The 23,357-nt window shown below is 41.9% G+C and overlaps 1 protein-coding gene across 1 annotated transcript in view; it reads left to right on the plus strand.

Moving 5' to 3' along the window:
* Positions 1-236: 236 nt before the first annotated feature.
* LOC125427419 (bestrophin-1-like) overlaps positions 237-23,357 on the plus strand; it is a 28,284-nt gene continuing 5,163 nt past the window's right edge. The window contains exons 1-7 of the mRNA XM_048486783.1: positions 237-322; positions 4,053-4,212; positions 7,025-7,119; positions 8,208-8,441; positions 19,219-19,373; positions 21,289-21,366; positions 22,735-22,887. Of these exons, the coding sequence (XP_048342740.1) occupies positions 4,061-4,212; positions 7,025-7,119; positions 8,208-8,441; positions 19,219-19,373; positions 21,289-21,366; positions 22,735-22,887 (867 nt within the window). The 5' untranslated portion in view covers positions 237-322; positions 4,053-4,060. The remainder of the gene's footprint in view (positions 323-4,052; positions 4,213-7,024; positions 7,120-8,207; positions 8,442-19,218; positions 19,374-21,288; positions 21,367-22,734; positions 22,888-23,357) is intronic.

Consider the following 23,357-nt stretch of genomic DNA (forward strand, 5'->3'; position numbering starts at 1 on the left):
GCAGCAGCAACAGCTGAGGGTCCACCCCTGCTTCCCCTCCCCCCACTGCCTCTCTAAACACACAAGGCTTACTTGGAAGATTAAGAGAGAACAGAGCAAAAGACAACAGAGTTTCTTTTGTAATGGGAATGAGATTAAGGAATCAAGTGACCGGTTGCAACTCCCCAGTGGTTTTCAGGCTTCTGAGAGCCCCGTGTCACTGTCAGGTTCATTTCCTCACAGGCCACAGAGGTGGCAGAAGGTTGGGTGTGGAGTGTGCAGACCCAAACCCCAATCAGGACTCATGCCAGGCCAGTCTCTGCTAACCCCGGAGCCTTCTTCCGTAAGTACTAGTCTAGCGCTGCTGAGGAATCATGTGTGAGGAATCATGTGTTTCTTTCTAGATTAGACATTTGTGTTTCTGCCTTTTGTGTCTAAGTATCTTTTTTCAGTCTGGTAGCTACCAATTACCAATATTCAACAATCTCAGGAAGCATAACTTTAAAAAATAATGTTCATAATGGAAAGTCTCTTCAGAATTCCATGTCATGAGGCAGGTATGCATTTAAGTTGTCTTATATACCCAGAAAGTTACATGACATCAGCTGGAAGGAGACTCTTGGACACACGTTAAATGAATTTGGATATACATCTCTTTTTTTACATTATATACTACATTAAGATTAGCTTCCTTTATAAGAGTTTATAGGTTTGGTCAGTGCCCATTATATTTGCCAGCATTAATCAGAGTAGGGTTGTGTGACTTAACATCTGAGTGACAGGGAGCCATTTGAACTTTGCTAGAATGCTGTCTTGTGAAATTGATTTATTTCTCAGATTAATAGGTTGTTTTACAGCAATGCTATGCCTAACACCTGCCATTCAGCTGTTTAGGTGTACAGGTGGCTAGCCTACATAAGATAAGTGAATGTTTTTGTTTGTTAAGTCCTAGTATTCCACATAGATTTTCTTTTATATCAAAGCATGCTGGTATCATACAATAAAAAAATATATTTGATTCCAAGATCCCCCAATGCCAATTGATTCCATTCAACAGAGGAAACTCCAAAATGTATATCTCTCCTGATTTTAGAATTCCTCTGTGGCAACAACAAACATTTTCAGGCAGGACTTGGAAATGTTAGACATTCAGTTTCTCCCTTAAATGAGTGAGACCACCAGGAATCCACCTTAAATTAGGGAGCATGGAAAGGAACAAGAAAATGTAAAAGAAATGATAGGTATTATTTACATAGGACTGAATAGTTTTCCATGTTTGGTAAAGATGTATTCTGCATTTCAGTTGATTTTAAATGTTGGAAGCCTTAAAGGGAAGGGAAACATAAAATAAATAAGAAAAATATTGCTGTGAAAACAGGTGCAGTGAAAACAGGTGCTGTGAAAAAACAAAAACAAAACAAAAACAAAAGTTGTTTCCATGATAAAGAACTTAATGATGCCTTCACGTGGTGTGCATGTGTGCATTTCTAATATCTGTTGCACTGCTGAGGAAGAGTTAACCCACAGTTCCCCAGTTCAGCCTTTGTCACAGTTTGTCGGTATATAGAAACTGACAGGTATAATGTGTGTGATGAAAAAAGAAGTGTCCTGCCCTGGCAGGTTATTAAACAGGTTAACTTTTATTTGCACGCAAACACAAGCCTCCTCCAGGCTCTACCACCACTGTTAATTTCATTGCCTTCTGTCTTAACACTGGACAAGTTGGGGCCCACAGACAGTCCCTCTGTGAGTGTGTGTGTGTGTGGATGTGTCGTGTGGAGGGGAAATAAATGATTAAGACATTCTTTCATGCAATACTTCTGAACCCCAGGGTTAGATAAGTCGTTTTCAGCTCAGCTTGATCTGAACCTCAGCAGCCTCACTCTGTAGTGCAACTGCCCAGCAATAGGTGAGCAGGAAAGTGCTTTGAGCTTTTAGAGAAGGAGGAGGGTGTGGTTTTGACCTCTCCCTCCCTTTGCTGTATGGAAGTGGGGGCTGATTTTATCTCCCATTCCAACCCAGTAAATTATTAGGGGTTCCAGCTAGGGATGCCAGCCACCAGGGAATACCCTGAAATTACAGCATATCTCAGACCACAGAGATTAGTTCCCTTGGAGCAAGTGGCTGTTTGGAGGGTGGACTCTATGGCATTGTACCGCCACTGAGGTCCCTGTTTTCCCAAGCTCCATCTCCAAACCTCCAGGAGTTTCCCAACTTGGATCTGGCAACCCTACCTTCCCATCCCCCACCTATGGCCAAGGAGAAGAGGGAATGACCAGGCAACCATAGCTCCAAAACAGTTTAAAAGAGTTATTGCAGGTGGTGATTCAATCTGGCTGGGAGAAACACTTTTCCTTCAATCCCCCTGCTCTTTTAAACCATTAGAGCTTTTTGAAGCATTCTAGACAGAGCTGGCAGAGACGAACGTGAATTGCGATCTGGGTATGTCCACCTCACAGCAAGTATCTCTCCCTCCAGGGAAACATAAGTTTCCCCTCCCCACACTTGTTAGTTATTTTCTTAATTCAGCTGCGTCAACATTCTGCTGCTCAGTGTTCATTAGGCAATTTGAGGGCAGGGGGTAGCAGTGGGGTGTTTTATTTACACTTTCCTATAAAAATTTAGGTTGTTTTGTACATAGGAACCCAATCTCATGTAACCCTGCAACTACCCTTTCCCCCAACACAGTCCACCAGCTAGAGAAGAGAAAAGGAAAAAATAGGGCAGCATACAGAGTCAACCGAGAGTAGAGATTTAAAAAACAGAGGGCGTTTCCCCACTTACCTTTGCTGCCCTTTGCTGCGGGCTACTCTCAGCGCGCAGCATCCCCACAACCCCGTGCGGTCATCAAAAGGCGCCCATTTTGAGGAGCGCCAGGGATGCCGCACGCTGAGGGGGCACAAGAGTGGCAGCGTCGGGGCGGCTGCGTTGTTGGCGCCCCTGTAGTGGGGAGTGCCCCGGGAGCCCACGCTACTTGAGGAGAGTAGCGCGGGGCTTAAGGTAAGTGAGGAAAGGGCCAGAGAGTGAGAATAGCAGGAATGGGGAGATAAGAAGTAGCAATATAGAAGCAGCTAAACAAGGAATGTATGCATTGGAATAAGCTTCCTTTAGCAAACACACAGACAGAAACACAGTGCAAAAAATCAGGATATTGTGAGGACTATGTATCATGTTGAGCAACCCCAGGCAGTTACATGACTGAGCCAGGAAATTCACCTTATACAGACATTATTAAACCTACATGATCCGAAACATGCCCCGGTGTTCTATTGTGTTTCAGCCACAATGCTTGCTCCTGGGACATTCCATTCTTAGGGGAGTATTCCCTGCATCATAAAGCATAGAGAAGGTAGAAAGTCTCTCATCTCCTGCTGTGCCTTACTCCTCCTCCCTGTGGCATCACCCCTCCCAGTCACACTGTATAAGAACACAATTGTTGATGATTTTGTGTAACATGGAGACAAGGCCCTTCTGAGGATCAGCACTGCTTTCATGTTCTTTTTAATGTTTCAAATATCTCCTGGGCAGCAGCCCAAACCAGAGTTACAATATTTAACAAATTACATTTATGGCATCTCACCCGCCCCCCCCCCCCTCCCATTCCTTCTTCTTGCTGTGCTTTGAACTTTCCTTCTCCCAATTCCAATCTTGCCTGTTATTACATTTGTCTCCAAAATTATTCTGAAATCCTCTTCCCTGGCTATACTCTTCTCATGTGTTTGTTCTGTGTTCTATCCACAATAATAGCAGATTTGGAATTCTGAAGTAGTGCAAAACATACTAAAGTGTTACTGTTCAAGAGTTCATTTGTCAATGCTCAGAAGTTGTTTATCTGTGCATTTATAATCTGGATTTTCTTCATTTTCTGGAGCAGACTGTGTTTGTGTCCATAGTATGGAAGCCTCCTGGGGTCTTTTTAAACTGTTTTTTTTTTCCTGAATAGTACTTCTATAGTTTCTTCTGAGTTCTTTTGTTCCACAAGCTACCAAGGTCTGGCTCTAGTTCTGCTCTATACAGGTCCCCTGTCTCCTTAAGAGCAACTCGATCCTTATCATGCTGTTTGTTTCTAGCAGGACTTGTGATGACAGTGACATACACCTACCGTGTAGCTGATGCTCACCTAGGGACCTTCTCACAGCTCCTGCTCCGATGGAAAGGGAGCATCTACAAACTCCTCTATTGCGAATTCTTAATCTTTATCTCTTTCTACTTCGGCATCAGCATTGTCTACAGGTGAGCATCTCCTCAGCCTGGCATCTATTTTTAAGGCCTTTCTGTATAATCATTAAAGTCCTATCACATTTTGCACACCATCTTTCCACAAGTGACTGTTCAGTGATAACAGCTGAATACCCCACCCAAATATAATAGATGAAGGCTAAGGTTTACTGTTGAAGGCGAGCAGGAGAGTTGTACTTCTACCCCCTTCTCTGACTAAATGTACCTATTTTCAAGAATGGCATCTCTGGGCAACAAGAGATAGTAAAAGCCTCTTCAAAAATGTTTCCCACTAATATTTGTGCTTCCCCCTCCCCCACATGGACATCAATAAGCAATATAGTTGCCTGAATCACAGGAAATTAATAGTTAAACAATCATGATGTGTTGATGTCTTAGTATGCCTGGTGGTTTTTCTTTTCTTTTTAAAGCATACATGTGTTTTTAAATAAACATGCAAACCCCATTTTCCCTAAGTTTTCAGTTCAGAAAGCAAGAACAAGTAAAGGTTAGGTTTGCAACTAGATCTGGAGAAAAACAGAGGCTAAATGAGAAACTGTTTATTTTCCTCCATGCCATGAAAAACTTTAGCTGCCTATTTCCACACATTAAGTCTTCATTAAAGGAACTGGACATTGTTCTCCAGGCCTGGTGGCAACCCAAGTAAAGCTGTGGGAGGGAGAAATTATCCAGCTAGCAGCCCTGAATCCAGGCATATCTAGTTGCCCTGCAAGAGACATTGGCCCTAGGTGGCTCAGTATAAAGATCTGGATTTTGTGTGTAAGTGTGTGTGTGCACACTCATATTTGTGCACACTTGAACCCAGGCTTTCCTAGGTGACCACCCTCTGGCTGGCCTGCTTAGCAACTATGCTCTGTCCCTTATTCCTCTGTAAATAAATTCAATTTCAATGGGAGAGGGAGCCTGCAACAGCTCATCTATTCCAAAGAACCCCAACAGTAAGGAAACTTGTGAGCCCATCTGACGGTATAAGTCCTCTACCTATTTTTAGTATCTAAAGGTATAGGAAGTTTTCCCAAAAAGCAATCATTGTCAATTTTAGAACATTTCAGTAGACAAAATGTCAAAGAAAAGCAAGTAGTAAAAATTCAAAGACTTACTTTCCAGCTTGCACAGATGCTAGCAAATTTTAGAAACATTAAAACAGTATGCTGTAAAGCTAACAACATAGTTTCAGAACTCACTGACTTAGCTGATGGTGCAAAATACTAACTTGAGTATAACTACTGGGAGGATTCTAGGGGCGTTTCCCCACTCACCACAATCCCCCCTATTTGTGGCGCGCGCCCGGGCGTCCCCACGACCCCGCGCTCTGGGATGCCGAGCGCTGAGGGCGTGCGACAGCGGCAGCGTCGGGGCGGCTGCTCTGTCGCCGCCCCTGTAATGGGGAGTGCCGGGGGACCCCGCGCTACTTGAGGAGAGTAGCGCGGGGCTTAAGGTAAGTGGGGAAAGGCCCATTGACTCCCTGTCTTAAAAGTGTATTTGGATGACTAATTTACTATAGATGCCAATAGCTATCCTGCCCCTTACACTTGTTCATTTGCTTCACTATCTCATTTCATCCTGCATCAAATTTGATGTTTATTCAACTCTGTTGTTGTCCGATGGGCATCCCTCACGCCTGCTTCAGGTGCACTTATTTTTCCTTTGACTGGATATTCTACTTTGTAACACCCCCCACTAAGTTTTTAACCAAGTCTTCAGATGTCATTCTGCCTTTGTAATTTCACTATGCTTAACCTAGGCAGCTTTTGGGTTGCATTGTCTTCTCATTCTGTAATTCTAATCCATTGCATTGTCTGTTGGATGTCTTATTCTGTAAGATTCCATTTTTTAAAAAAAATCTGCAATCCGCCTTAAATTTCAGTGAGAAGGGGGCACTATAAATAATGTAAATCTATACAATTCTGTGTATGTGAGGCAGTGAGATTTGATTCACAAAGGCTTTTGGTGAAATGAACATTGTTAGCCTTTAATATGCTACCTGACTGCTCTGTAATTTTCCTAAGGTAGCTACACCTCTGGAATTATGATGAGTGGAAGCTATCTCACAAGTACTTTGGGTCTAGCCCAATGTATTTTAGAAGAACTAGAACAGTTCCTTCTCTTTCCTCAGCAATAGTCTTTACATATGAATTATCCTAGAATCCCTACACACACATACACACAAGAAGTAAAATAAAGGAAACTCATCATCCAAATAGCTTTTTAAAACCTTAAAAATGAAGACAAAATGTCTGCAAAATTGTACGCATTGTTGGGGTGAGCACTTCCTTGCTTTTAAAAGAAACTATATGCGCAATCTTACATGGGACTTGTATAGCAGCAAACAGAACCCAACACATCTTTTAAAAAATCAAAATGGCAAACAGCACAGGCAAGTAAGAGCTCAGTTTATATGCCATCCACAAACAATCTGTGCCCAGAAAATGAGTGATCCATAACAACAAAAAATGCTATATCTAAGGTCCCTTCTGCCCATGTAGAATAATGCACTTTCAATCCACTTTCAATCCACTTTGCAGCTGGATTTTACTGTGCGAAATAACAAAATCCACTTACAAACAATTGTGAAAGTGGATTGAAAGTGCATTATTCTGCATGTGCAGAAGGAGCCTTAGAGAAGACATGCAGACCGTACACAACAAATAGAATAAATGGGCAAAAACACACACCTGACTTTGCAGAATGACCCTTGTAGGCAGCCAAGCGTCCAGTATTTTTGGTCATTGAGAAGATCACTGAGAAATCATTGAGAAATCTTTCTTACAGTTTAGAAACTGGGAATATCTCCCTTTTATTCCAGGTTTATTCTGAGTGAGAGCCAAAGGCAGATGTTTGAGAAACTGGCTCTATACTGCAATAACTATGCTGAACTAATCCCGGTATCTTTTGTGCTAGGTAAGGAATGATGAAAATGTGAAACTGTATGAAAATTTATGTGTTCTTTTAAAATCTTCCATGAAGGCTCCAGTGCATGTTTCCCTATCAATCGAGCTGCAATGGGTAAATGTACATGGCAGGGTCCTCTCTGTAGTAGCATCAAAAGAATGGAATTTCTGTACTTGGAAGGTTTGTTCTGTCACATCTCTGTTGGCCTTTAGATGGCAGACTGCAAATTTTTTATTCTGGAAGGCGTTGCTACATTTGTGGTACAAAGGCCCTTCCTATTTAAGTGTGCTGCTTATTTGGCTACAATACTAGCTTCATTATTAACTTAGTTTTATATGATCTTTTCATACTGTTGTCCTGAAGATCTTGCTTTTGAAAGATGGAATATAAATATTTTACACAAATAAATAAAAATACCAACTAAAACACTAATCTAAGGTCCTGTCTCACATCAAATTAAAGGGTAACCTTATGTCACAAAAAATGTTCCAAGGGAACACAAACTTTCATAAAACGCTATCTTGACCCAACTGTATCACCCACATTATGCCTTTCCTAACTTCATTATTTAAAAATAATTAATCACATATGAATTTTTTGTTATTTCTCTGGTGTTTTCAAGGCTGGATTAAGGCACGATGAAGCCCAAAGTTATGGCCAGTTTAAAATGCCTCATAACATTATCAAAAAAGAGGGTATTTATTGACATTGAAATTTAGTTTTTAAAAAATTATGTATAGAGGTCCCTCTTAATCTGAGGCCTTAATGTGTATTTTACTAACCTTTTGTGTAAATCTTGTTGTGGCTAGGTTTGTGTGTGTGAGTGCGTGCGTTCTCTGTGGTTGAGATGAGTTTATTACTTTACACTTCTGTTAGTTGTTTTAATTTGCTGAGTTTGGGTTGTTTTAGGGATTGGGATTGGTTATTTTAATTGTTAGGATGTTACATTGTATTAGCTGCCCTGAATAGCTTTGAGCTAGAGGGGCAGCAGAGAAATACACTCAAAATAAATAATTTAAGAAAGTGTATGCATGTGTAAGAGAGACAATTATATACTTTTCAACCTTGTTAAGACTAACATGCAATTTCCACCCTAGGCTTTTATGTTACCTTGGTGGTGTCTCGCTGGTGGGGACAATATGAGAGCATCCCTTGGCCTGACCGAATTATGAACCTGATCTCAAGTAATGTGGAAGGGAAGGATGAGTATGGCCGCCTCTTGCGGCGCACCTTGGTACGCTACATCAATCTGCTGAGTGTGCTGATCTTGCGCTCTGTCAGCACCGCTGTGTTCAAGAGATTTCCAAGCATAGAACATGTTGTGACAGCAGGTATGAGCCACAACAGTGATGAATGGGGCTGCCAATCTCTAAGTCTTAGCTGGAGATCTTCTGCCATTACAATTGATTTCTGGGTAACAGAGATCAGTTCATCAGGAGAAAATGGTCACTTTGGGAGGTGGACTGTATAGTATTATGCCCTAGTGAAGTCCCTCCTCTCCCCAAACCCTGCCCTCCTCATGTTCCACCCCCAAAATCTCTAGGTATTTTTCAACCTGGAGCTGGCTACCCAAGTGGTGAATAGCTAGGACAAAACATATTTGAAATAGACATACTCCTAAGTGTCACCAATGAGTTGAGGAATCTTCAAAGCTTATTGAGAGGCCAAGATATTTGGGTGGGGGTGTCTATGAAGTCTAAGGATTCAGCTACCTACGCTGGTGATAGCTGTGTCCACTCTTGAAACCTATCAAATGAAGTGCAGCTCACCAGCCATGCTTGGTGGCCAGCCAACCATTATAAAGGAAGGAAGCTGCCTAATAGCATTTCTCAACTTTTTTATTTAGAAAATCTATATTATGCTTCCTTAGACACTTGACCGACACTGCTCACAAAGTACAATCAATACAGTGAAATCATAAAAACTAACAGCAGCAAATTATCAGTATTAAAACATGCCATAAAAAGGTAACACAAATTCAGCAGCCTAAAATGGTACCTGTAAAACAGTCCTTAGGCTAAAAATATACAGTAGAAATAGGCTGAAAAAAGATGGAAGCCCACAGTTAATAGTCTGGTAGTTCAGTGTTCTCTTATCTTCCCAGAAGCAGTTTTCAAGGTCTTTAGACAGACGTGAGTCTTTCCCAACACCTTCTGTTCGTTGACTGGAAATAGCAAGGTCTGAACCTCAGATCTTTCACATATGAAGCTTATGGTGGCCCCATGTGATGTTTCACAACACACAACTTTTTGTAGGCAGGAAAATAAAATGGGATGTTTATTCAAACCCTAATGAGCAAGGTGCACTTATTTGGTGGGTCAGAAGCTTATGCATTTATTTGGGAGATACATACTGGATTACTCATACCCTTTGCGATCCACCAGTATTCGCCTCTTCTAAAACGCAGATGCTGCAAAAGAGGCAGCTGGCAAAATAATTCTCAGACTTGTCCAAAAGAGTAAAAACACCATAATGGAAACACTGAGTTGCGCTGTCCTAGATGAAGCAGAATTCTTTATCCAACAAGATGCGACTAGCCTGCTGTGTCGACTTTTAGGAAAACGATAACGCTGAGAAGCTGATAGTGGAAAAGCCAGGCAAAGAGCAATGCTACTTAATTCTAGTTGCCTTTCAGATGCATGTTGCAGGGACCCATTCCTGGCTACCCATAGTTGTGCAGCACAAGTACTTCCACGTAGCCCTACTGCATCATATGAAATAGAGGGCAATATATGGACACCAAGAGATGTTACAGCCTGTGGTGGAGAGTTGCCTTTCTGTTGTTAAACACTTAAGGCATTTATTAGGCAAGTGCTCCCATACTGGAATGTGAATCCACAGCTCCACCTTCTGCTATACAATGGTAGGGCAGAATTCACTGCACGGATCCTGGTTCCTGGGTGAGTAATGCAGCCACCTCTCCTTTGTAACTCAAATTTGCACAGCTTCACCAAGTCACTGCTATTTTCCAACCTGGCTTGTCAGTGGAGGATTGGGAGGGATACCATGAGCACTGACCATTTCTTCCTGTTGGCTTGCAGGACAGGAACAGGAAGCCAAGACCAACCGGCTCTTGTCCATATCTGGCTTCAGTATCTCCAATCCCACCTCAGAATCTTTGAACCTCCTAGTTAAACTCTGTGCTATTCTCAGTAAACCAATAGCATTTCAAAAAAGGTTACCTATTGTGTGGCTTTAACAAGCAGATATCCCCCCAAAGTTTGTATAAATTCCACATTACTAAAAATCCACCTCAGTTCTTCTAAAAATACAATTGTGAGGACAACAAATGAGAAAAGTACAAAATACCTTATTCCAGTATCCTTTCTAATACAGTAACTCTATCTAGTGGCCATTTTGTATTCTACTTTGGGCATAATTCATTTTTTTTTCTGTAAAGTCTGTCAAACTTAATTTTGAAAAAAAAAAGGAATCTCCTATGATGGGTGGCTCTGTGGTAAAAAGCAACAGCTGAAAACTAGCAAATCTTTGCCAGACAGCAACCAATCACAAGCACTAGCAATTCTGTAGTCAAATTCAATACCATTATAATGACAGCAATCCAAAATTAATTGAAGTTATTCAACGGGGGGGATGTTCAACAACAAAGAGGACCAAGTAGCTAACTATTGAACAGGAAATCTGCTTTTGCTTTCTTCCCTCTGGGGTCTAGTTCAAACCATCAAGTTGAACAGGAGTGGCTGAGGCTGGGAGATGAACAATCATTTTTAAGAAAGGTTAAAATAGTTTGAGAGAGGGTTTGCTCTCTCAAGGGCATGCACATGTACTTTTCTTGTTAATGCAAAACCTATTTACTACAAATAGTCATGGTATACATCTACAAAGCAGTGAGTCTATGTTCTACCTTAATTGTCTGGAATAAACAAAAGGCATGGTCCATTTTTGACTGTGTGATGTGTGATTTTGCTATCAAGTCACAGCTGACCCCATAAGGACCCCAAGAGAGATTCAGAGGAGGTTTGCCATTGCTTGCATTTGCAGCTTGCCTTTGCATGGGCAGAGAGAGTTCTGTGAGAACTGTGACTGGCCCAAGGTCACCCAGCAGGCTTCATGTGGAGGAGAGGGAATTAGAGTACTCCACTTTTAAACACTACACCATATTGGCCTTCATTCTTAGACTATCATAGCACAAACAGAATTACATGGCACCATAAAAAGCAGTGCATAGAACTCACTTGATAAGACGCATGAAGCCCCAAAATACTAACAATCTGACTGAACTATTCATAATTCATGCATTCTGCTTTTCTTCAGGTGAATAAAGCACAACAGATAGACAAAAAGTCAGTTTGCAGTGTAAACAAAACCTAATGGAGAGGAACAGATCATCAGCAGAAGTTTAGGGGTTTTAGATAACTCCATATGCCTTGTTCATGTTTGTAAAGCCTTTTCAATGTATGGTGGTTCATAGAGTAATTAGGTTTCCATGGAGATCTCTATAATTATATGAGGTAGGCCCTTCATATGTCTCTCGGAAATAGTTAGTCATCCTAAACCAAAAAGATGGGCACTTATTAATGCTGTTTTGCTCCATCTGAGTAATTACATTGGCAGTAACCCATTTATTAAAGATCTCTTGAAACTGTCAACCTAAGCAGACTTGCCAGGAAATTAAGCCCTTTTAAACTCAGATGAACTTACTTCTGAGTAAACATTTATTAACCGGGCTAACAGCCTGCCTCTGTAAAATCCTGACCCCCGGCTATTGCCTTAGCCCACATACTTTTGAAATGACAGTGAAGCTGTTTCATCTGATTTCAAGCTTAACTGAACTCCAGATTGTCAGACACAGTTAACAAGGATGCCTAGTGGTACAGTTCAAACATTTGTGATACCAACTGCTTACATACTTGCAATGAGCTTAAAGACAAAAATACCAGCACAGAGATTTAGGCACAGGGCATCAAGACTCCTGTAAAATAAGACCACTGGGCCTTCTAGCCCAGTTTTGATAACTGACAGCAGTAAAAAGGTCCTTCAAGTAAAAGGTCCTTTCCCAAACTTGATGCTGAGGGTCAGAGGCGTTCCTCCCATTGGGCAAAGTGGGCAGTTGCCCTGGGCGCAGCCCTGTGGGGGGGCGCAAAACTGCAGGTTCGTTTGTGGGATTTTTTGTATTTTCAGTGTTTTTCCATTTTTGGCCTGCAGAGGGCTCAGTTGTTAGGCTAGCAGCACCAAACTTTCAGGGATGTTTCAGGAGACACTCCTGATGCTATCACCCAGGTTTGGTGAGGTTTGATTCTGGGAGTCCAAAGTTATGGGCTCCCAAAGGGGGTGTCCCATCCCCCATTGTTTCCAATGGGAGCCAATAGGAGATGAGGCTACACCTTTGAGGGTCGATAACTTTGGACCCCCAGAACCAAACTTCACCAAACCTGGGAGGTATCATCAGGAGAATCTTTTACTGATACCACCCAGGTTTTGTGAAGTTTGGTCCAGGGGGTCCAAAGCTATGGACTCCCAAAGGGGGTGCCACATCATCCATTGTTTCCAATGGGAGCTAACAGAAGATGGGGGGCTACACCCTTTGAGGGGTCCATGGCACTTTGGACTCCCTGAACTCAAACTTCACCAAACCTGGGTGGTAATTACTAGGAGAAGTCTCCTAAAGATACCCTGAAAGTTTGGTGCTGCTAGCTTAACAGTTGCACCCATGACAGCAGGCACCTCCCAAATTTCCCCCCGCCTTTGAGATGGATTTAAAGGGAGCATCTCAGGTCCTCCAGTTTAAACATTGAAAGTGGTTGATTACAGTTTCTGTGTAAGAATCAACCCCAAAAATAGCATCACTGTCAATGTTGTTTAAACTGGGAACCCCGGATTCTCCCTTTAAGGTGGATTTAAAAAAGGAGAAATCAGCCTCAGTTTAAACAACGCTTAAAAAAAATGATGCTGTTTGGGGGTAGATTCCAGCATCACTTGTTTAGGGAGCCCAGATTCTTCTTTGAAACATTGAAAGTGATGCTGTTTCCCCCAATTGGGGGGACTGGATACAACACCATAAAATGTTTTCATAGCAGTAATAAAACATTTTGAAAGCATTTTGAAAATGTTTTCAAAAATTATTTCTGCTGTTGTGGCATGGCTTATTGCTGTGCTCAGATTTGTGAGTTGGGGCATGTTCTATAATGTGATGGTGACTTTGAAACAACCTGGTGTAAAAAATCATTGCTTGGTCACAGTGGGGAAGGGTGGCTGCCCCTGGGGGGCGCCAAACTCATTTGCCTGGATACGCCACTGGGTGTAGCTACGGGGGGGGTGCACATTGCATTGGGCACGCGCCTGGGGGGGGCATCAAACTCAGGTTTTGCCCAGGGCTCCAGTTTGCCTAGTTACGCCACTGCTGAGGGTCCAATTAAACATAGCTCTTGGGAGATCGGTGGACAGATTTTTTTCTGGTCTTTAAGAGATAAATAGCAGCAATGATGAGAGGGGAGAGAGTGAATCATATGAGCACTGTGGCACAGGACTTTAACCTTCCCCGTTGTGAGGAAATGGACTTGCAACCCTCAATCCATCAAGTTCCAGGAGCTCAGAGAGTTCCCTGGCCATGGCCATTGCAGGTCTTCCCCTCTTTTTCCAGAAAGGTTCCTGGCTTCTCTCTGGGCATTAGCCACAGCAATGAGCTAATTTCTGAAAAGTATCTCTTGCTAGAAAGATTAATACTTCTAGCAATCTTTACCACACTGTCATTTGAAGGCTCCTAGTATTTGCTTCATTTCCAGTTTTTCTCATACTATCTAAAGCTAGGATAATCTATCCCATCTGCACAAATTTGCACTTTGGTAATGACATATTGATCCTTGGACCTTCCTTTTTACTGCTCTTTGGAAAGTGTGACTGAAGCAGGTGTGGTCTGTGCATAGCGATCAAGCATTCAGATGATAAGAATTCAATAAAACCAATAAAAATCAATAAATAAATGTCACAGTGTGCTGTCTTATAAAGAAAAGATGAAACAGAGTCTTCTAACCCTAACTCCAGACATACCTTAACAGTGTTGTTGCTAGGATAGGCCATTAGCTCTTGATGTTACAGCCATTTAACATTCTTCCAGAACCTCTGTTCACCCGTTTGGGGGCTCCTCCTCATTGTCCCTCATCACATATTCAAGATGAAGTCCTGGTGTAAAGGCTAGCTTTTCATGGCATGACAAGTTGATGCGCCTTTTAGGAGGCAAGGAGAGAAGGAGGGACAGTTCTTTGGTGTGTACAATTTATAATCTCTCTTTGGGGACCCCATCCCCTATCTTTGGTCATACCTTTCTTCTTGACCCAAAAGGAAGAGACACATTCCAGCATTTGTATCTGACAAAGAGAGCTTTGAGTCTCGAAAGATCATACCCCCAAAATCTTGTTGATCTCCAAGGTGCTACTGGACTCGAATCTAGCTGTTCTACTGCAGAATAAAAAAGCTACCCTCTGAAACCAGTGTATACCTTTCCAGGCTGTGTTCTTAGGTGTGCCATTTGAGCTCAGTTGTTAGATAGTAAATATTTTGTGCTCTGTGCTTGGGAGACAAAAGACTTGTCTCCTGTCTTTCACCAAAATTAAACCTTTTTTAGCCCCAGTTATTGGGCCTTTCCCCACTCCCTTCCATCCCCCCTATGCCGCGCGCTGCTCTCAGCGCGCGGCATCCCAGGCGCGCGCCCAGGCATCCCCACGACCCCGCGCTCTGTGCGGGGTCGTCAAAAGGCGCCGTTCAGAAGAGCGCCTGGAATGCCGCGCGCTAAGGGGGCGCAACAGCGGCAGTGTCGGGGCGGCTGCGCTGTGGCCGCCCCTGCCGTGGGGAGGGAGGAGGAACCCCGCGCTACTCTCCTCAAGTAGCGCGGGGCTTACGGTAAGTGGGGAAAGGCCCATTGAAATTTTATGATGAATTGTAGGGTGGAGGGCTTTTCCTCACATCCCTCATGTCATTTTCCAATCATCATCCCCTCCCCCCCAACACACAAAGCTGCTATTTACTCCACAGAAGGACACATATAAGCATCTGTCTCTTTTGACTGCAGATCCCTTTGAGGCATTCTAGGGTTGACCTTGGAAACTTCTCAGAGCCATGTGCTTTATCACTGAATCTCATTAATAAAGCAACGTTAACTGTCTTCCACAAATCTGTTATTGCTTTGGGGTTGGACAGCCTTTGAGATAAGAATGACTTTATGTGATGCCAAGACTTTTTACAAAAGCACAATCAAAGAGTATTTGTTGGTAGCAGTAACTCTGTGCTGTGATGTACAAGGGACATGGACTAGGGTGGGTAAGTGTGGGGCTAAAATTGCCTCTGAGTAGACTGCATGCCCTACCCCTGTCATCAAACACTGTGCCAAAAATACACATTCAGGCATGATTACTATTATAGCTGATTCTGATTGAGGAGTAGCTTATGTGCAACTGTTTGTATATACAGAATTTAGCTTTAGTCACATAAGTCTGCTGCCCAAGAAACTCTTTTCCTTTTAAATAAATTTCTAGTACATATGGTAGCAAAGCTAAGCTTCACTGTGTCTAGACAATGCCTAGCAAAATCTCAGAAGTCTGGTGGAAAAAGAATCCAGGAGAATTCCTACTTGTCAGAGAGACATTTCAGTAATGGGTTGTGAACTGGCTTGGAGAAAAATGTTCTGTCTCTTTAATAGAGGCTTAATGTATGGAAATAGGCAGCTGAAACTTTACATGGGTTGCAGTGGCAGAAAACAGTGTAGTAGAAGGAATGTGATACATAAATAAACAGGGTTGCCAACTTCCTGGAGGGGCCTGGAGGTCTCCTGGTATAACTGATCCCGAGACTGCAGACATTCGTTTTCCTGGAGAAAATGGCTGCTTTGGTGGGTAGACTATAAGGAATTGCACCCCACAAAAGCCCGTTCCCAATCTCTATCTTCCACAGGCTATTCCATCAAGTCTCCAGGAATTTCCCAACACAGAGTATGCAATACACCTCAACAGACTTCAATCCTATTCCCTTATTAAAGCTACCACAATCCAACATATTTCCTTTGTTTTTGTTCTTTAAAGCCAGCCTCTTTAAACATCAGTAAATGCTTCACAGTGCAGGTTAGAGTTTGAAACTGGGCCAAATTTTATTTACAATATTTTCAAACATAGCGTTCTCTCATGTGCAATGATATTTGAGCCATCAGAGAAACTCCTTAGTATGCTAAGCATTAATAGGAGTTCCCAGTATGGAACTTTTCATAGTCTTTTCAGTTCCATAGAACTTCCAAAATATATCCCATATTTCGAGCAAATACATTGATTCTCCCTAACATGAATGTTTGCATGTGGTCTAAGGTTTCTAGACTGATGAAAATGTTTTCCCACATTCATAACACTTGAAAGGTTTCTGTTCAGTGTGAATTCTCTCATGTGCAATAAGGTTGGACTAACTTGCAAAAAATATTAAACCACAGAACAATGAAATTATTTTTCTCCCGTAGGGTTTGTTTCACGGATCTGAAGTTTTGTAGAAAAGTAGGAGGTAAAAAAGTAGTTAAAAAGGGTGTAAAAGTAGTAAAAAAGGGTGTGCTAAAAGATGGCAGGGAGATTGCAGAGAAGCTGAATGAATTCTTTGCATCTGTCTTCACCCAAGGGAGGTGAGGAACATTCCTGCACCTGAACCAAGCTTCTTAGGAGGCGAATCCGAGGAACTAGCAAAGACAGTGGTAGACAAGGAAGAAGTTCTGGCAGCCATTGATAAACTAAATGTTACCAAATCCCCTGGCCCAGATGGCATTCACCCAAGAGTTCTTAAAGAGCTCAAGCATGAAATTGCTGATCTTCTCACTTTAATATGCAACTTATCCCTGAAATCAGGCTCCATCCCTGAAGACTGGAAGATGGCCAATGTCACACCAATCTTTAAGAAAGGATCTAGGGGGGACCCGGAAATTACAGGCCAAGTCAGGTTGACATCTGTTCCTGGTAAATTAGTAGAATCTATCAGTAAAGATAAAATTATAAAACATGTAGAAGAAAAGCAAGACCTGCTGAGAAAGAGTCCCAGCATGGCTTTTTGCAAGAGAGCAAATCCTGTCTTACAAACCTCTACTAGAGTTCTTTGAGGGTGTAAACAGGCATGTGGGACAGGGGTGGAACCGGTGGACATTGTTCTACTTGGATTTCCAAAGGGCTTTTGACAAAAGTTCCTCACCAGAGACTGTTGAGAAAAAACTCAGTAATGAAGAAGGGAATAAGAGGGGAAGTCCTCCTATGGGATTAAAAAACTGGTTGAGAAACCTAGGAAACAAAGAGTGGGTGTAAATGGGAAGTTCTCACAAAGGAGAGATGTCGGGAGTGGGTGTCCCCAAGGATCCGGCTTTTGGGACCAGTGCTCTTTAAACCTATCTCATAAAATGACACAGAGTAGGGGTACAGGTAGCATGGTGGCCAAGTTCTGCAGATGCCGATACCAAATTATGTGAAGCGTGCAGGTGAGAACCACAAAAGGATTGCTGGAAGAGCTCCAAGCGGACCTTGATAAATTAGGGTGAGTGGGCTCCAGAAATGGCAAATGCAGTTCAATGTAGCAAAATGTAAAGTGATGCACATAGGGGCAAAAAAAAATCCAAACTTCACATACACGGCTTCACAGGGGGTCAGTGCTTATCAGTCACAGACCAGTGAAAGGGATTTAGGGCGTCTTAGTTGATAGTTCCATGGGAATGTCAAAGCTCAGTGCATGGCAGCTGTGAAAAAGGCAAACTCTATGCTGGGGATCATTAGGAAAGGAGTTGAGAATAAAAACTGCAAAAGATTGTCATGCCCTTATATAAAGCAGTGGTGCGACCGGTGACTTGGGAGTACTGTGTCCAGTTCTGGTCGCCGCATCTCAAAAGGATATTGAGGAGATAGAAAAAAGTGCAGAGAGAAGGGGCAACAAGGATGATTGAGGGACTGGAGCACGCCTTCCCGATGGGGAGAGGCTGCAGCGTTTGGGACTCTTTAGTTTGGAGAGAAGGCGCTGAGGGGATATGCGATTGAAGTCTATAAAATTATGCATGGGGTAGAAAATGTTGACAGAGAGAAATTTTTCTCTTTTTCTCTCAATACTAGAACCAGGGGGCATCCATTGAAAATGCTGGGGGGAAGAATTAGGACTAATAAAAGTAAAAACACTTCTTCACGCAATCGTGTGATTTGGTGTTTGGAATATGCTGCATCAGGAGGTGGGGCTGGCCACTAACATGGATAGCTTTAAAAAGGGCTTGGACAGATTTATGGAGGAGAAGTCGATTTATGGCTACCAATCTTGATCCTCTTTGATCTGAGATTGCAAATGCCTTAACAGACCAGGTGATCGGGAGCAACAGCCGCAGAAGGCCATTGCGTTCACATCCTGCATGTGAGCTCCCAAAGGCACCTGGTGGGCCACTGCGAGTAGCAGAGAGCTGGACTAGATGGACTTTGGTCTGATCCAGCTGGCTTGTTCTTATGTTCTTATGTTAGGAGCTTTTCCCATACACTGAACACAGTTTTCACTACAGTGTGAACAGTTTTGCCCAATGTGTGGGTGTGGACTTTAAGTTTAAGTGGACCTTCAGTTGGCAGCCTATTCCTTGTCCCTGGCATAGACATCAACATCAGAGGTCATGATGGAAAAAACAGCAAAAATGATATTTAAGTCTGCATAATTTATGTGGGTGATAGCATTCCACATAATGCAGAGTAAACACATTTGTTTCGTTCTAAGTAATACACAGGCCTCCTATAGAGGTGCCCATGCTCTTTACTTGTGCTGCAGCCACCTACCCACACTCTGTCCAGACTTTTCTTTTACAAGAAAACATATTAAGTGCCTGTGTGTTTATTCCACCCTTCTTTCAGGGACGTTTTCATGATCCCCTCCCCACATATCTTATCAAATGCATCAGATGACCTCTGTGTTCCCCTCATATTGTTTTGAATAATAAAATTCAGTCTCTGCTTGTCATGGATAGGTTACAAACCCAGGAATTTCACATGCAGAATTCAAACACTATTATTTTAAGGTTCAAACAAATTGTTTTGGGGCCTACTAAATTTATAATTTTCTGCCAAAAAAATAATAATTGGGAGGATAGAATTGCCTTTCTTTTCACCACCATATGTATAGGGCTGATGACTCCAGAAGAGCACAAAAAATATGACAGCCTGACCTCACTCCATAACAAATTCTGGATCCCCTGTGTGTGGTTCTCAAATCTGGCAGTGAAGGCACGCAACGATGGCCGGATCCGTGACAGCGTGCTGCTACAAGGCATCTTGAACGTGAGTACAAAATATGCTTCAACTTATCCAAGGACTAGATAGGGTGGTAATTTAGTATGAAGCAGACTGCTGAAAAGGCAAAGTAATTGATGTTGTTCTTCCAACTCTAAGTAGATTATATCTTGACTACCAGTCTGTTGAGAAAAGGAAAGATTTTGATTTCTACAAAGCAAAAAAAAGGTATCTCTGAAGAATTCTGTTCACCTTAGATGTTGCATTACCTAAGAGTAAAAGAATAATCATGACAGCAGAGCAAAAAAACAACTTGCAGAACAATTATCAGCTGAGGACATGTTCAAAGAATCTGTAAAAGAACTTGATAGAAAATCTCTACCTAAATCAAAAGAGAATTCACTGAGATCAAAAAGAGGAAGGAAAAACAAAGGAGCATCAGATAAAAAAGACAAATTAGACCAAGCTGCAGCACTCCAGTGAAATGGACAAAATGAAGATTGAATTGATAATACAAACAACCTAAATTCCCCCTCCAAGCAAATAAGAATATTTTAACAATTAAAAAAGCAAAGTGCACATGTACTATGTATTCAAGAAACTTATATAAAGAAAAAAAAACAAGGACATATTTTAAATAAGAATTGGGCAAAGTCTATGTGGAATCAGCAAACAATAAAAAGAAAGGAGTTGTGGTTTATATAAAACAACTTACATATAAATGTTAGGAAGGAATTAAGAGATTCAGAAGAAACATATGTCATGCTGAAAATCAGGCCCCGAGAAAGCAAGATCTGTAGACATTAACTATGATTTATGCCCCAAATCATGCAAGAAAAAATTTTTAATGAAAACTTTTAAAATTCATACTAGATTTTCAAGAATAATGATCTTTGGTACCATGAATGGGGTAATTTCCCTCCCCCCATCCCCACCCCCAAAAAGACAGATCCAAAAACTCAAAAAAAGGTATACTTCCCCAAAAGGGAACTTATATGGAAATGTTTCAATTAGAAGATGCATTGAGGATTAAAAATCCAAATATTAGAGATTATATCTTTTTTTTCTAATAGACATCAATAACATTTAAGGATAGATATGTGCTGGGTAGCCAAAACCTTCATTATCAGTCTAGAGAGTAATAATATACAACCAAAAACTGTTGGCGATCACAATCCAGTAGTAGTAACTTGGCAACAAAACAGAAGCAGAAGGGGAAGGTGGCAATCGATAATTTTTTACAACAAAAATTAAAGAAACATAAAAAGGACATAGGAGAATTTTTTAGAATTAGCTGTACAGCTGCAATGATCTGGACAATCAGTAAACCTTTGCCCTTATCTATGGCTGGCATATTCAGAGGCATGTCATAGCAAGATGTGTTTCTCTCCATGGCACATGGGCAAGTGTTGAAGGAATAGCATAAACAAATGCCTTCACAGAGCAACTCTAATTGAGATTAAGCAATAAAGGGCTAATTAGATCTGCCTGAAACTGAAGAAATATAGAAGAAACTAAGATTTTAAAAACAAAGACATTGTTAACATGCAAACAATGGCATATTGGCACATTATCTTAGAAAAGCAACTGAAAGAAGTCCAATTCGAAGGGAGATTTAAATTCACATGTAGAAAAGGAGATACAGGAATAGTATGCTCATTTTTGAATTATACAGAAAAGATTTTACAACAGAGGATGGAATGGAGGAGTATATAAAAGGAATACATACCAAGAAGTTCACATTGTAATATAGGGATATACTGAATCAACCTATTACTATTCAAGAAATACTGAAAGTAATAACGGAACTGAAAAAAGACAACACCAGTAACACAAGTACAGTAAGACTGAGGCTAAAATAATGAATGAAGGAACCCAGAGAGGTAAAAGTAGGTATTCTCATAAACAGTGATAGAGACCCTGTAGTCTTTTCAGTCTATAATTCTTCTTTTTTTTCTGCCAGGAAATGAACACTTTACGCAGTCAATGTGGGCGACTCTACGGGTATGACTGGATCAGCATTCCTCTGGTGTATACTCAGGTGAGGACCTTGATAAACCCCTCTATCACTGCAACCAGAATTATTTCAGTATTTTTAGAACAATGGGAGGAAATGAATAAAAACTGTAATCTAGAGAGCACTGTATAGTTGTCACCCACTGGAATTCAGTGGGATGCTGGCTTAAAGTACTTTATCTTCTATTCATTTTTGTGACAAACATGATATCTAAAAATGTATACCCTGCCTACATGTTCCTCATTATTCTTTCATGCATAAATCCACTCATTCCTAATATAACCTCCCCACAGAATCCATTTTTAATCACATAAATACACCTGTTACAATTTACCTGACATATGGCTTTTCTGCATTCATTTTTTCCTCCTCTCCAAATTCCTGTTTCATTTGGGGGAGGGGGTGTTCCCAAATGTATTTTTCTCCCTCTAGTGGCCAATTCAATATCACACCTGATTTTATCAAGAATAAAAAACGGCTGCTTAAATCAGAAGGGAAATTTCATTTAACTATTTAATCCTCTGCTATATCAAATGGACCACTAGAGGGAGTAAAACACATGCAGAACTTTTTAAAAATACCAAAGAACTTTTTAAAAATACCAAAGAACTTTTTTAAAATACCAAAGAATCAGGAGTTAATTTTAATTGGCTTCCACTGGATTTTTGTGCCGGGAACATCCCCCAGTGTGGCCATCAGACTTACACCACCCAAAACAGTGACAAATCTGTTTCTCTGGTGGGTAGCATGAAGGATTTTGAATTTCCACCCTTCCTGTGCTGCCTGGAGCCCCTTTGGAGGCAGCGCGGCTCTGCCATTGGCACACCATCCCCAGCTGCTGCAACTCTCCCAGGATGTCTAGATTGTGCTGCAAGTGACCTCTGCTTTAAGTCTGGTTTGCACATGCAGGAAAATTAGGTAGCAGAATGGAAGTGATGAGGTTCAGCCCCAACTACTCCTTTGCATTAAAAAAAACTTCCTAGAACTAGCACAGGAAGAAGAAAATATGTTGCTTACTGTGCTGTTTTTCTTGTTTGATGGACATTTTTAACATTCCCCCTGCAGAGTGAACTGTTGCAATTCATTCTCCCATTCTGGTAATTCATTGCCCCTGTTGCACTCATTGCAGGCATGAAGCAGGCCTCAGTGTTTTACTTGTATTAACTAGCTCAAACAATATCTCCATCTTCTCATAACAGAAAGAAAGCTCAGCAGGATTTTGTTTGTTTTTAACTGTATAAAGTGTGCAGTCCAGTAACAAAGAATCTGACTGAACCTTCAGAGGAAAGGGGATCAAATGTAATCTGTGATTCCAGTATTGCTGTATGGTTCTTTCCATTCCAAGAAAACAGCAGTGTCTTGAAAGGCCCTAACAATGCTTCTTTCTCCCAGGTGGTAACTGTGGCTGTTTACAGCTTCTTCTTGGCTTGTCTGATTGGCCGGCAGTTTCTGGACCCAACAAAGGCATATCCTGGCCATGAGACTGACCTTTTTGTTCCCATCTTCACCTTCCTACAGTTTTTCTTCTATGCTGGATGGCTAAAGGTCTGTCTGACAGAATGAATGTTAATCACCAGGAATTTCTGTTCACTCATGCAGATCATGGGAAATGGGTTTTTGAGTCACCAAAATTAAATTATTATGTTCATTTCAAGCAATATGTATAGCTCAGTAGTGGCGAACCTATGGCACGGGTGCCAGAGGTGGCACTCAGAGCCCTCTCTGTGGGCACGCGCACAGAGAGTTCATCATGTGCGGGGGGGAAATCGCCCCCCCCCCACATCTAGGCTGGCTTGGGCCGCTGGACTTGATCTGCATGCACCTCAGCGAGCAGGGAGGACTCAGCTGGCGGTCCTGGTGCCTGTGCTCCAAGTGGCTGCTGCCTGGGGAGAGGCAGCGGAGATGCTAGAGAGGCGCAGAGCGGCACATGTGGGACTTGCTGGAGGCTACAGCAAGCTGGCCCCTGCTCAAGGGGGTTATTCAGGTTAAATTGCCACGTTGGCACTTTGCCATAA

Source organism: Sphaerodactylus townsendi, linkage group LG02 (assembly GCF_021028975.2).
Source record: "Sphaerodactylus townsendi isolate TG3544 linkage group LG02, MPM_Stown_v2.3, whole genome shotgun sequence".
NCBI classification, from domain to species: domain Eukaryota; kingdom Metazoa; phylum Chordata; class Lepidosauria; order Squamata; family Sphaerodactylidae; genus Sphaerodactylus; species Sphaerodactylus townsendi.